Here is a 14864-nt window from a genome sequence, read left to right on the forward strand (position 1 = left end):
GAGAAGTGATCCAGCACGGTAGGATCCCATATTTGCCTGTAACTACTGCTTTCTTTTAGATTATTTGCTTTTATAGTGTTCATTTAATTTGTTTTGTAGTTTTAACTGCAGTATTGTCTAGTTTATAGCCTAGTTTGAGCCATGCAGTATAATAGGAGGGTTGTTGTGATGTTTTATTTATTTTTTTTCTCTGGGGAGGAAGGTTTTTGTTTCATAATTTTGTAAGTCAGCAAATATTGCCATTTTACTGTAATTTTAAATGTGTAGCTAATTTACCATAATTTATATTTTTTACTTATTGTATTGTGTTGCTTAGCAAAAATCTGGACAAAGAAGAGCTGGAATCCAGATTGTGGAGCTGTGTGTGTGTGTGTGTGTGTGTGTGTGTGTGTGTGTGTGTGTGTGTGTGTATACATACACTTCAGTTCCACTCGGTGATCCTTCTGCATATTCATAGGATGCTACCATTCAAGTCATTTGATTTTTTGTTCCGGGTCGTCTGCGTGCTGTTGGGGTGGCTTATGCTTGGTCTGCGTGCTGTTGGGGTGGCTTATGCTTGGTCTGCGTGCTGTTGAGGTGGCTTATGCTGGGTCTGCTTGCTGTTGGGGTGGCTTATGCTGGGTCTGCTTGCTGTTGGGGTGGCTTATGCTGGGTCTGCTTGCTGTTGGGGGGGCTCGTTGCGCCGGTCATCTGTGATTTTGGGTGTTCTTTGTTGAGTTGTGGTTTGTCTGGTAAGTCTTCCTCATACACTCCTTGTGTATGTGGTTTTGTACTCTTCTCGTGTGTGTGTGTGTGTGTGTGTGTGTGTGGTTGGGTTTTTTTTTGTGTGTGTGTGTGAGAAACATTTGATTGACAAAACTCACTGTATTTTGTTTATTAATCTGAATGCCGTCTATCAGGTTTACTTTTGTTTTTTGTTTGAATTTTTCATTTTTTTACAACTTTGTGGTGATGTGTGGACCAGAGGATGTCACAACCACTGGTATATAAAGCCAATTCCGAGAAAAAAGTTGTTTTTTTTTTTCTCCTCCCACTTACAGCTTGTAATTTTTTTTTTCAGTTTCAGACTTTTGACCTTGATCTGGCGTGGAATGTGCTATAATGAGTAACAGCATAACGGAGAAGGCTGATGACCTTTCTCAATGTTGCTTGTGAGAAATAAGAATCAACACTTTCTATACACCATATTCACCACATTCACTTAACTGATGACAAAGTTCTCTTTATCAGCGGTTTTCTGAGTCACACTGGTACGTTTAGCAGATCACAATTAAAATTCACAAGTGTTTCAACTTCCACATGATCTTGTTACTTGAGCACATCATAACAACAGTTTCTCACTCTTTTGAACATTTTTGCAAATGCTTTTACACATGTAAAAGGCTGTGTACAGTCATATGCTTCATCAGTTTGTGTTTTGGAATGTTTTGCTAAATTAGCTATCATTCAGAGCTTGATTGTTACATGTGATTAATGAGGATTCATTCAATTTGGCAAAAGAAAATGAGTGTAAAACCTCATAGACCACCAAGCCAGAGTGGATGTACCGGGTCAGCATGAAGGAAAATCCAGTAACAGTGTGTCACCCTATCAGACAATGTGTTCAGTCATATTTTTACCATTGGGCTTTACAGAAAACACAATCTTACCTTTATTCAACCTGCTAGAAAACACTGTTCAGTTGGAGACAATAATAAATTACTGTGAGTAAAAGATACAGTAAAAAGCGAAATTAGAAAAAGAAATAATTTCCAGGACATAATTTTATATTGACAACATGACTAAGTATTTTGACTGTCTTGGTTACAAACCATGACAAAAGGACTTTCATTTTGGTGGCACTGACATTTATTGCGGTGGTTATTTACTTTTGAGACACACACTAAACATTTTGAGTGAGTTATGGACTTTTGCAGGTAATCCACTGTGTGATTGCTGTTTGTACTTCTCTTCAGAAATGTTCATAACAATTCAAAAACATCCCAAAACGACTGAGAAAAATGGTGGTTAATGTACTGCATTTTAAAATGCTTATTTAACTTTTTGTATGGGACAGTTGCTAATTTTAAAACTGTATCTCCATCAGAAGGAAATAATTCCCACCACAGTTCCTAGCGATCCAAGCTAACACATGTGGAGAAAGGTAACTGAGACAGTGGACATTTGTGTAATATTAAATGTATGTTACAGTGGTTGTTTTCTTTTCTTTTAGTAACAGTCTTTTAGTCCCCTGAGCACCTTTTGTAGAGGAAAACAAGTTCTTAGGTTTGCTGAGAGAACTGCTATGAGCCAGGACAATGAAGAGCCAATCAAAAAGTAAACACTGTGTTGTCTGAACACAAACATCATCCCACGGTGATCTTCATTCTACAGAGCTTTTGTTAGAAATGACATCTGTTAATGAGTTTTGGCAGTGTTTATGTATTGGACACAATTCTCAAAGAGCTGACGTAGAGGAGCAGTTCAACACCCTAATCTCAAGGATAGACATTCTAGAGAGACACTTTCTCCAGTGGCAACATCTAAAAAAAATCCCCCACCGCTTCTCTGAGAGTGATGTTCTTTGGGGAGGCAGGCATGAATGCAGGTGTTCTCTGAAAAGAATTTCTCACAGGTTAAACAAATATGACCATGGATATGAATTCCAAAGTAATCAGAGTCCATTAAAACAGTTTTAGATTTTAGCTTATACATTATGTCTGTCATACTTTGGTTAAAAGGGCAGCAAACCCAAAATTCATGAAATGTTATACCCTACTTCTCAAAGGATCTCTGTCATTGAGTGTTATGGTATTAATTGTGTGTTAGTTTTTTCTATGATGAATGTAGAAAACTTGAATATAACCCCATTAATTTAGAGAAGTGTCAGTCTCTACAAACCAATTAGACAAACCTCCTAAAACTGTCTGGATGATTAACTAGAAATATGGTCAGACAATGTTTACATTTATATTTTTTATACATTTCTAATTTTTTCTTTCCCAGGTTGAATTGACTCAGCATTCCATTGAAGGCCTATCTGATAATCTAAAACTGTGAATATACTGGAGCTCTCTGCCTTCAAAACAAGGAGTTAATTGTTCGGTATGGTGGGTTTTGTAGGATTTTTTTTTTTTTTCTTTCTGCTGTTGTGGAGCCATCAGACACCAGACAGTGCTGAAGTTGCAGCCTCTGTTGAAACAACCAAGATAAGCCCTGCAGCTGTGTGACCTTCACTACTCAGGCAGTACCAGATATCTGCCAGCCCAGTTTGTTCCTGTGGAAGATGTAGAAGTGAGCAAAACAAGACTGACCATTTATTATGACCAAAAACATTTACCTGCAATGAAATTTCATAAAGTGTAATAATTTACATCTTTATTTTATCTCATCATAGGTCAGTGCAGAGAGTGTTATGGCAACCATTCTTTCTCAACTGGGTGACAAGAGGACCACCAAGCATCAGGCTGAGCTGGAGATGATCAACTTTATACAGGACTTCTTTTATGTTGAAGGTATGTAATTTCCTGCAAATCAAAAGTTCAAAAACCGGTCAAATTTGAGCGTTTTCATGACAAAGGAGTGGAAAAAGTGCACTGCAGTAAAGAAAAACAAATTTTAAACTGTCACAATGTGTATCTTTTTTCTTCACAGCTGAATATCAGGGGGATGTAGATGAGAAAGATTCCCACATTCCATCACACCTGCCAGGTTTCTGCAGAGGATTACAGGCCAAGGGCACATCCCACCTCTTCCTTCAAAGAAGGACTTTGCTGTAACGTTAAAATTTAACCACGACTGCAGTTCAGACTTTGGGCATCATAACCTCTGTTACACTGTTGTGTCAGCATGTCCAAGTCTTTTGTGCTACCTGTAAGACACATGAGGTCCTGTGACCAATCCGAAAGGGTTCTAATGGAGACTTTATAACTAGGCCAAGAATTTAACACTGTGTAAACAAAATTCCAGCAACTGCCTGTTTTTCAAAGTTGAATTACAACCTAAATGTTTCACACCAACTGCTACTGTTTTACTGTCCTATGTTCTGATTAATTAAACACATTTCGTAATGTGTAATATTGTGTTCCAAGATCTTACCATGTTTAAAGAGAGGAATTAGTCAAGTAAACAAACATAATGTCATTTCCACCAATCTTGTTCACCAATTATTTACAGGTGGTATCTAGGGTCCATGATTTAGTACACAGTTCAGTACAGCTAAATAAATGTCTCGACTGGCTCAGATGGTCTGCCATATCCTGCTCACACAGGGGACACTGAACAGCTAGAAGAACCCAGAACTGGTCTCATCTAGCTCAGTGACTGTGTTGAAATCAAGATCTGTGTCGTTGATTTATTACATTTATTAAAAAATAGCAATTTCAATTTTTAAAACCTGTCATATAGAAATCAGGCATACATAAAATAAAACTACAAAGGCAACCAGATTGGCTGACTATGCTAAAAAGCCAAAGAAATATAAGCCTCGTTCAGCTTTTGAACAGTTCACCCATCAAAAGAAATGGTTCAAACTTTATACATGTTGCATATTTAATGTAGTTATACGCTGTGCATATATATAGCATTTTAATAGTTTTAAGCATTACCTGATATTAGAAAGCATCTTTTTTTTTTCCTTCAAACTTTTCTGCAATTTGATTCAAATTTGTTTTATCGCTTTAGTTTATTTTGATGTTCTTGATTGGAAACCACGTTTATAAATGACAAAAAAATTAATACTAAAAAATTAACATTCAAATTTTGGGTAAAAAAAATAACTACTAATATACAGTGGAAAATAGTTTACAATTCCATTTTTTTTCATGAGTTTTGAGGGCTTCTTTTACAGTGTTGTAAAGCTGTTTTAAGTACAATGCTTGTATCTTAAAATCAAGTAAATAAATATCAAATAAAATGGTGTATGCATTTTTATTGTAAGATACTGGTCAAAACTATGTCTCGCGTTTGCTTAAAAAATCCTTAATTAAAATCTTTGCTAGTATTATTTGGGTGGTGGGTCATTCTCAGCACTGCAGTCACACTGATGATGTGGTGGTGTTTTAGTGTGTGTTGTGCTGGTCTAAGTGAATCAGACACAGAAGTGCTTGATGGAGTTTTTTGGACTGAGAATAGTCCACCAACCAAAAATATCCAGCCAGCAGCATCCTATGACCACTGACGAAGGACTAGAGGAAGAGGATAACCAACACAAACTGTGCAGCAACAGATCAGCTACTGCCTGTGACATTACACCTACAAGGTGGACCAACAAGGTAAGTGTGTGGACAGTGAGTGGACACAGTGTTTAAAAACTCCAGCAACACTGCTGGATCTGAACCACTCATACCAGCACAACACACACTAACACACCACCACCATATTGCAGTGCTGAGAATGATCTACCAGCCAAACAATACCGACCTTGTGGTGGGGGTCCTGACCTTTGAAAAACACAGTTAAACGGGGGCTAACAAAGTGTACAGAGAAACAGAGGAACTACAGTCTATAATTGTACAACTATAAAATATCCAGTCATACCTCTCTGGTGTAATTAATAAACACAAAGATAATACCAAAATCCTAGACCAACTAATTAACCCCAGCTTTTCTGCTAGTGTGTCTCAATGTGATTTATCTTCTAAAATTTGTGAAGGTTTTGCAATTCATTCTGAAAATAAAATGGACCTGATAAGACAGGGTATAGCTCAGCCAGCTGAAACAAGCTCCTATAACCTTCCTGATAAGCCACCTACATCAGCAATGACATATTTCTTTATCAGGAGCTTACAACTGTTGTAAACAAACTAAGTTCGTCCACATGTGATCTTGACCCTGTTCCTACTTCATCCCTTAAGATGGTTTTTGATTGTGTTCACAATGATCTTTTAACTATTTTAAATTGTTCTCTGTCAACAGGTGCTTTTCCAGATGCTTTTAAAACTACCTTGGTGAAGGCTCTGCTTAAAAAGAGCAGCATGGATCCTTCTGCACTAAATAATTTTAGACCAATTTTAACCCTTTCATTTTTAAGTAAAGTCTTAGAAAAAAGTTGTTTTCAAACAATTAGATGTGTATCTAATATCAAACAAGTTATATGAGATGTTTCAGTCAGGTTTTAAATCATATTTAGGTAATAGGCAGTTCATGGTTTCAATGGGAAATCAGCCCTCAAAAAGATTTGGCATTTCTTGTGGAGTCCCTCAAGGTTCAGTTTTAGGGTTTTTGCTTTTCCCTTTGTTCATGCTACCTCTCAGTGATGTCATTAGGAAACATAAGAGAAATTTTCATAGCTACGCTGATGACACCCAGTTATACATTTCTCTTCCTTCTGATATTCAAGACTCTGTAGACGGACTAACCAGCTGTGTGTCAGATATTTCTCAGTGACTCGCAAAATTTTCTACGAGTAAATCACGAAAAAAATGAAATATTGATTGTTGGTACAAAAATTCAGAGAAAGCTGTTTTAAGAGGAACTTGGTTCTTTAGCTTCATATACCAAACCTGAAATACAAAACCTGGGTGTGACCTGGATGAGACTCTGAGCTCTGTTTTATCCTGCATTTAAACTCACTAAAGTATCTCACTAAAGTCTATCATTTGAGAAATATCGCTAAAGTTCAGCCTTTTCTATCTCAGAGCGACGCAGAGAAACCTGTTCATGCATTTGTTACAAGGAGAGTTGATCACTGTAATGCTCTTCTTACTGGACTTCCTAAGAAAGTAATACAGCCTTTATAACTCGTACAAAATGCAGCAGCTCGAATCCTAACAAAAACAAAAAAGAGAGATCACTCCCGTTTTAAAAGAACTGCACTGGCTACCTGTATCGTTCAGGATAGATTTTAAAGTTATACTAACAGTTTTTAAGGCTCTAAATAACCTTAAGGCACCGCTTACATAACAGAGTGTCTGTGTGTTCCAGCACGTAATCTTAGATCTGCAGACACTGATCTTCTTCAAATACCTTCTGTAAAATACAGAAAACATGGAGAGGCTCTTTCAGTTATTCTACTTCTAAACTGTGGAACTCAATTCACCTTTTATTACACAGTCAAGCTCCAGTCATGACGACTAACTAGAGAACACTTACGACAAAGTCTGCATGTGCCATCAGAAATTATGGCATCTGTCATGACAGTTACTGCTAATGATAACATGACACTGTCATATTACTCAACATGATCTGTAATGATAAATCGGCATATAATGTCTACAGTGAGATGTTTATGTTAATGTTATGTAGCAGGTTCATGTAACGTCTTCTCAGCATAAATAAAAAAAATAAATACATAAAAACATATACATACATATAATATTTCTGGTGTTTAATCTGCTTTTCTATGTTAATCGTGATTTCTCAGTGCTGTTTTTATATGTATTTGAGGTTCAAATTATGTTATATAAGAAAGTCACACTGATTAATAAAAATGAATGTAGGCTGACAAATGAAACTGATATTTTGTGTTGTGTCATGTTTTATCTTAAAAGACAAACTCAAAATAACTATTTTAAACTGATAGTGTTTTTTATGAAAATATGCTGTGAGAAAAATGACTAACTCAAAAATGCTGCTTGCATAAATATTCAACCCCTGTGCTGTGGAAGCTCAGCAAAAGATATGCCCACATGAGGACACAAGTGGCTTACAATTGGCCTCATTGGAATCATTTAAAAACCTTTTCTGGATAAAAGATCCCTTAATTCAGATCTAACTGATCAGACTGTGAATCTGAAGGAAGGCTGTGAAAATGAAGACTAAAGATCATTTAAGGAAATTAGAAATAAAATTATAGACATGGTCACAAAATAAAATCCAAGTGTTTGTATCCCTTTGGGGACTGATCGGTCAACTGTTAGCAAATGGAAGCTGCATCATACCACCCAGACACTGCCTAGACAAGGACGTCCCTCAAAATTCAGCACAAGAGCAAGAAAGGGACTCTGCGAGAGTCACCACAGAGAGGACAACTCTCACTCTGAAGGAGCTACAGAGCTCAGTGGCTGAGACTGGAGTAAAGGTAGGGAAACAATATCAAGAGCTCTGTATATAACTGGCCTGTATGAGAGGGTGGCTAGAAGAAAGACTTTACTGAAGAAAGAGCAAATCATAACACGTCTGGACTTGTCTGGCTAACGTGGGATAATGTTTTGTGTATGTATGGCCAAAATTCAAAGTGCTATGTGTGATGCAAGCCTAACACTGCTCATTCCTCAACAAACACCATCAGTATAATGTTGTGAGGAGCAGCAAATTGTGGAGATGCTTCTCCTCAGTGGGGACTGGGCATCTTGTTAAAACTGAAGTATGAATGGTGTAAAATACAGAGAGATACTGCAAGACAACCTGCCAAAGACTAAAGCTTGGCAGAAACTTTACCTTCACCTCCCAAACACAAAGAAAAAACAATACAGGAGTAGTTGAGAAACAAAAAGGTGAATGTTCTACAATGGCCAAGTCCAATCAAATCAAGAATCTTTGGCACTATCAGTAAATTGTAGTCCACATGCACCATCCAACAAACCTGAATAACATCTCTCCCAAACGCTGTGCAAAGCTGGTGGGAAGCTGTTATTGCAGCAGAATGTGGTTCTATCAAGTACCAGTCTGAAGGGATTGAATACTTATGCAAACAGTCTTTTTCAGTTCTGATTAAATTGTGAGCAGATACAGGAGTTTTCCCCATACAGTTACTGCAAAAGCATTGTAAGAAAATGTCAAATGCCAAATATATCCCAAATATTGTCAGTTTTGAGTCTTTTCCCTCCAAGTCCTTCAGGTGGGCCCTTTAGATCCTGCCAGAATGTGATCAGCTGCTGTGGGGAGTTAAGGATGGTGGTGATCACACTGGCAAACTCTTCTCGATTATACTTACCGCTAAAATAGTCCTTAAACTGGGACGGATTGGGAGGGTCTGAAGGTGAAAGTCCTATTCGTTCCAGACAGGCACCCACGTATGCATCTTCTATGTTAAACGGCTTTATTTCTTTTGAAACCTTAACAATCTTTTCTGAAAGGTCATTGGAGAAGACATAACCCATCCCCAGTGGGTATGTTGGATAGTAGTCTTCAGCATATAATTCCTTTGGCACGTACCACTTGGAGTTCTTGTCCCGGATGACCGGTATGTTCCACATAACCTTTCCCGTCATGTAGTTTTCTTTAGGCGTATCAGGTCTCAGTAAGAAGTTCATCAAGTTCTCCAGATTCAAGAACATGTCAGAGTCAATCTTCATAGCGTAGGATGCCTGTGGGCAGTGTGAGGCCAGCCAGTCCATGATTAACATGGTCTTTATCGTCAAGTTGAGGTACGAGTCCATGAAGTCACTCTGGACCAGGTCATGGTACTGCTGGCTTTCCAGACTTAGTTCCTCCTGTTGTTTCTCAGCTTTGATCCCAGGCAGACCCAGTGAGAAGATCACCGTGATGGTTTTGTTTTGGACCACGCTCTCATTACCCCATGTTCTCCGGATGGCGTTGCGAGCCTCCAGTTCGTGTGGAGCCACTGGAACCATGAGGACCAGAAATGGGTTCTCTTGTTCACACTTATGGGGCTCGTCTATGATGAAGCGGTAGTTGTGTGGATATGCTTCATGGTAACAGATGGATGATGCTTCTTTTACTAGAACAGTTGTCATGGACTTCATACTGAGCGTGTCTGTCGTGTTATGTCTGTTCACTGTAGTTACTGCTGTGTGTTTGGCATTGGACGTCTGTTGGTTGACTGTTTGGTCGCGTCTTGTGAGACAGTTCATATTTATTAGTGTGTGATTTTTGGCTGTTTGGAATGTGATTAACTTGGTGAAATTGCTGAACCACACTTTGGATGACTTTGGACGGATGCCAAACACAAAGATAGTGACAGACACAATGAAGGTTATGGACAGTAATAATATGAAGCAGCTCTGAAAGCGCAACCTGCTGAGGCTGAAGGTGGCCATTTTCTGGGCTGGACTAAAAGAAAAGAGAAAGAGAGAAGTAGTCTCAATGAAGCAGCCTTTTTACCTTATCTTTTTTTGTTGTAAAACCCTTATTCAAACTGCTGGTGTCCAGCAATTTGGTAATTTCCCCACTGAACTGAATAGCGCTGATCTACCTCTGCCTGAATCGATTCATGTTTATAAAATTGAAATAACAGAACGTTAAAGAGTTAAAGAGTTTATACATCTTATGTTCACACAAATGGATACAAAAATGTAAAACTTTACCTGCCAGGAATATGAGGGTCACTTCTCTGATATTTCCTGATGTTTGGGAAGACATGGCAGCATGGTCTAGAAGATAACAGAATACAGAATAAGGCAAACATTTACTAGGAAAGTATCAAGGAATGAACCGTGAGTAAAGTAAATGACTAAGCAGTCACTGTTTTAGCTCTGAGAGGTAAGAGACTCGCTTACTGCTCTCCTCACACTTATAAGCTGTTATGAGTAACACAGCAGAGATTCGGAACTGTTTGAGCATTTTGCATTATGGCACCTCCTTCTTTTAGCTCACAGTCTCTTCCTTTATTCAACAACACAAACATATTTAAGTGTGATTACCATTTCTCTGTATTTTTTATTTGGTTTTTAATTAATGTCATTATTTTTCTTTTTTCAGCCTATGTTTTTTCTGTATGCTACATTATCACTGTAGATATGTAGTGCCTGTTCAATAAAAGAGCATTTGCGTGTACAGCCAATGTCTCCTTCTAAAATCAGTGGTCAGAAGTGGGATATGGCCACCGAGCCGGAAGAACTTGAGCAGTGTATCAACAAACTTAAAGGTAGATGGCAAAGAGGCCATAGTCCATGGTACATAGACCCTCCCTGATGGGTCCAGCTAGGCTGGCAGGGGAAGACACTGAAGGAAACACCGTGGCAAGGCTCGGCAGCAGAGCCCAGCTAGAGTCTGGTGAGAGAGACGGTGCGACTCTGCTTACCACACATCAACGCCAAAGGCACTTGGGAGCCGTACTCCACACAGCTGCAAGTTGTTGCCCGGCATTATGGCTGGACGGCAGCAGTCACTGCAACACAGCTGTGTTTAGCACTGGAAAGGAAAGCACTACAGGGGCTTGTGAATCTGCTGTCGGAACAACGTTACGGCCTAGTGGTGTCGACTGCAGCCCCCCAGTGATGCTTTGGGCAGGTGCCGATGGCTGCTTCCTGGAGAGGTGGAGGCGAAAGGGAGAGCAGACAAGTGTGCTAAGTACGATGGTTCGACAGACATAACCAGTGTTCAAGAAGGCTGTGCAGGAAGAATTAGCATTGAACACTTCCTTAACGCACTGCTGCCAAAGGAGCTGAGACAGCACATGCAGTTCACCACACGGGTCAGCTGATCTGCCATGGTGAGCAACACAGTGTAATGCAGCTGAGTAGCTTGAGGAGGAGATGGTGTACCGAGCAGGCCCTGAGCAAGTGACAGTGGAGCAACTGGTAAGCTGGCGGTGCAGGAGGAGAGGACACTGTGGCAATGTTGTAAACCTGAGCCAGCAGAGAAACAAAAGCCAGCCGTAATGCCAGGCGACCACTTGCAGCTGTGTGGAGTACGATTCCCATGCGCTCTCACCGTTGAAGCGTGGTAAGCACTTCAAAAGTGAGGGTGCCTCAGAGCCGTACTCCACACAGCTGCAAGTGGTTGCCTGGCATTATGGCCTTTTCATTAAATAGTCTAATCTACGTTTGTTAATAAAGAATAATATAGCAGGATAATTCCTGTTATAGTCACAGCTGTTCATCAGAAGCAGAGTAATCCTACCTGAAATACACAGCAGGGTGATGGGTGATAACATCCCACATTCAGAGCTCATAATTCCACATTTACTGTGAAATAAAGACACAGAATAAAGTCTTTGTGTAGTTCAACATATTAATGTAACAATCTAAACATCAGATACTCCATTTGCTTCTTACTGAGGAAACTTAAACTCTACTTTGTGGCTTTAACATTTTCACCATGTCCACTGTTACACTCTGATAGTGGAACTCATAGTTACAGTAATATATTTGTGGATTAAACAGATAAAATCTGTACTACTTACTTCCTCCTGTAAAGACCTTTCACAGCTGTGTAACTCCGTGAACAGTGCAGTGTGAGAACAGAGTGTGTGTGAGGGTGGGGTGAGCAAATGTTGAGTGTTTAAGATGGGGGTTGGTTTTTCTGTCGACATCTGGTTTCTTCCTGTTTTCTGCACTCGCAGCTAACATCGGCAACCTCTCTAACAGCATATTTTAACTTTTATTTTCTGTTTTAACAGTCACCTTTTTCAGTTTAGTAAGAATAAAACTCCAATGGCTGAACGTGCAGATGTATTTACAGATTAAATTCCCTAATACAGTAGTGGTAGCAGACTCATGTGTAGTTTCAAATCTCCCACAAAACTACACGATCCATAATGCTTTGCTGAAACACGAACGCTCACAGTAGCGGATGCTGCAATCCGAGCTTCCCTGTTCTTTTTGTTTTTATAGGTGGGACGGTGGCGCGTGCATGTTAGTCCCCTCTGTGAGCGCGCGGACTTCCCACGTTTTGTTTTGTTCTCCCCAAAAGAGAAAGATAGTGACCGCCCCCACAGCCCCCTCAGCGCTGTGCAGGCAAGATGGTGGAGCGCAGCAGAAAACGTTTAGGTGAAACCGAAAGTTGGCGAGGCTGAAGTTTGGCTTCTTCTTTACTTTTTTCGTTCCACCTTAAACCGTGCAGCAGTTCCATTCTGCGCCTGAAGGCCGTTACACACCGAACACGGCAGGATATTTATATATATATATAAGCTATATCAAATAATGTTATTTGCCCGTCACAAAACAGACTGAGATGCGGTGCAGATTGATTTCCTCTCAGGAAAAGTAGGAGCAGAGCGGGGAGATTCTCCACCTCATTTCAGGAGCCAAACTCTGCGAGCTCTTTCACTCACAGCAGGGATCTCAGCTGAGTCTGAGCTGGTTTTGGAGATGCAGCTCCACTAAACGAAGCTGTGACAATGAGCTACTGTCCATTCTGGAAAAGTGAACGTAGTGAAGATCTTCATCACTTTATTCAGACACTGAGACGCTGAGCGCTTCCATACAGGATTAATTTAGCTCACAGCCCAGTTTGTGTTTCGGAGACTCTGATTCTTTTATCGTTTGTGCAGAAGTGCTGCTGCTCTGTTATCTTGGTTGTCGCCATTCCAACAGCAGCGATGACCGTGACACGTTGAGGGGAACCAGGACTCAACAGAGAAACCCATCCTTCTCTGGCTGAAAGCAGATAGCGAAACAATAATACAACCAGAGCAACATGACTGAAAAAAAATAAAGATTTGACAGTAAATGTACCATAGTGAAAACAGAATAAAGAAACAGAATGAGCCTGACATTTAGATCAACCAATGACAACCGATAACTGCTGAAAGGCATTAAAAGGGAAGTTGTCCCGGCCTGGCAGGTGGGTAACTGAGGGAGATTTTTGATAATGTGAAAGATTTTTAAGTGAAAGATTTTTCAAGTAATCATTTTAATAATTTTAATCATAACTAATCATATTATGCTGTATGGTTCACATTGGGCAGCTCTCCCTGTGTGTGTGCGTGTGGGTGCCTGTGTGACCCTGCATATGTGGTGTGTGACAAGCAGGCCTGATTGTGTCAAAGGCTGGGGCCCGGAGGCAAGCACACACACACACACACACGAATATCCCGTTTTTTTTTTTGTTTGTTTGTTTTTTTTTACTATATACTATTAAGAATGTCTTTAGGAGGATCAACATCTTCAGTGATCACACAGCACATCCACAGAGCTGCTGTGGGAGACTGACACTCCCACTGTGATCAGCTTTAACACTGAGCTCTGCTCTGAACCTTCACAAATAAACTGCAGTATAAATTACAGAAAGTGTGATTCATTTATGCGCTGTGCTCATCATGAACACATTAATAATTCATTACACAACAGCATTGATGTGAGATCTTACAAAGAATCAAGAGAGAGACGTGGTTTTAGTGACTAAATGAGGTTATTACACCAACAATGATCATCTCAGACCTACAGCCAGATCCAAAACCATAAACCCCCAACATAAACAACACAACACTCACCATGAGCTCAGTGGACTGGACTTTCAGAGCTGAAGATGCAGGAGCTCTGGATCCTGGAGAAAAGCTGAGAGAGATGGACGTTCTGATCTACATCTGTGGAGAAATAGTCAACACAGCATCCAAATCAAGCAGGAAAAGCTGAGGAGATACAGCATGTTATTTCAGTCATTATAGAAAATGGACTGTTTCTCAGTGTTAACTGATTATTGATAGGACTAAAAAACAACTTCCAAACTTATTTAAAGCTGCATCAAGAAAATTGAGCCTTGTTTTTTTTTTCTTTTCCACTGAATCATTCATTCATTTTTCCTAAATTTATTTTCAGTGAAAAATATATAGAGTTTTTTTTAACTGAATGAAAAGCGTATGGTTAATTAAGTAATCTGACAAAGTCAGGGTAAGTTCTGCTTGCCTCCGGGCCCCAGTTCTGTTCATGTAACTTTAAAATATGACAGATACCAAATAATGACTGAAGCTAAGCATCAAAATAAGCCACTTTGGTTAACTAAAAATGTTTGTGTTTGAAATCTGCCTTTGTTACTGTGCCATATTTTGTCAGAGGCCTTCAGTTTTAATGAAGAACAGGATGTGTGACACTAAATCTTCAGCTTGAATTATGAATTATACATTTTGTATGTATGCCCACAAAAGTATTTTAATTTTCGATTAATATTAGCCCGTTTCACAACGCGCTGTACAGTCCCCAGTATACACTGCAATGTAATGTGTGCTTTGACTCTCCTCCCCCAACAGCAGTCTATGGGACAGCGGTTACACCTCAATTCTACACAATTCTACATAGTTCCACACCAGTCATATCACCAAA

General features: G+C 39.6%; 1 protein-coding gene and 1 long non-coding RNA gene across 8 annotated transcripts; one reads left to right on the forward strand and one right to left on the reverse strand.

The window, feature by feature from the left end:
* Positions 1-271: 271 nt before the first annotated feature.
* On the forward strand, positions 272-4687 carry LOC118800948. 4 transcript variants are annotated; one of them, XR_005006410.1, is made up of 4 exons: positions 272-982; positions 1061-3273; positions 3377-3494; positions 3634-4687. It is a non-coding gene; the product is annotated as an uncharacterized LOC118800948 (long non-coding RNA). The 4 variants fall into 4 exon arrangements; XR_005006408.1 differs by having other exon boundaries at positions 272-2143; positions 2986-3273; positions 3634-4685; XR_005006409.1 differs by having other exon boundaries at positions 272-2143; positions 3103-3273; positions 3634-4684.
* Positions 4688-7148: 2461 nt separating this feature from the next.
* On the reverse strand, positions 7149-12563 carry LOC118800941 (beta-1,3-galactosyltransferase 1-like). Of its 4 annotated transcripts, none has more exons than XM_036561118.1 (6): positions 12008-12563; positions 11725-11789; positions 11253-11376; positions 10904-11129; positions 10188-10253; positions 7149-9933 (listed from the first exon to the last, which is right to left on the reverse strand). In XM_036561118.1, the coding sequence occupies exon 6, from the start codon at positions 9918-9920 to the stop codon at positions 8697-8699; it is 1224 nt and encodes a 407-aa protein (XP_036417011.1). In that variant the 5' UTR covers positions 9921-9933; positions 10188-10253; positions 10904-11129; positions 11253-11376; positions 11725-11789; positions 12008-12563; the 3' UTR covers positions 7149-8696. The 4 variants fall into 4 exon arrangements, with proteins under 4 accessions (XP_036417011.1, XP_036417009.1, XP_036417010.1 ...); XM_036561116.1 differs by having other exon boundaries at positions 11253-11450; XM_036561117.1 differs by lacking the exon at positions 11253-11376.
* Positions 12564-14864: the final 2301 nt, after the last annotated feature.

Source organism: Colossoma macropomum, unplaced genomic scaffold, assembly GCF_904425465.1.
Source record: "Colossoma macropomum unplaced genomic scaffold, Colossoma_macropomum, whole genome shotgun sequence".
Classification (NCBI taxonomy): Eukaryota; Metazoa; Chordata; class Actinopteri; order Characiformes; family Serrasalmidae; genus Colossoma; species Colossoma macropomum.

Excerpts from the sequence above, each read along its gene's own strand:
- LOC118800941 (XM_036561115.1), bottom strand. The coding sequence starts at position 11,765 with ATGTGGGATGTTATCACCCATCACCCTGCTGTGTATTTCAG. Across the intron at positions 10,254-11,724 it reads CACCCTGCTGTGTATTTCAG|ACCATGCTGCCATGTCTTCC; the intron begins GTAGGATTACTC and ends GTTATCTTCTAG. Across the intron at positions 9,934-10,187 it reads GACCCTCATATTCCTGGCAG|TCCAGCCCAGAAAATGGCCA; the intron begins GTAAAGTTTTAC and ends CTTTTCTTTTAG.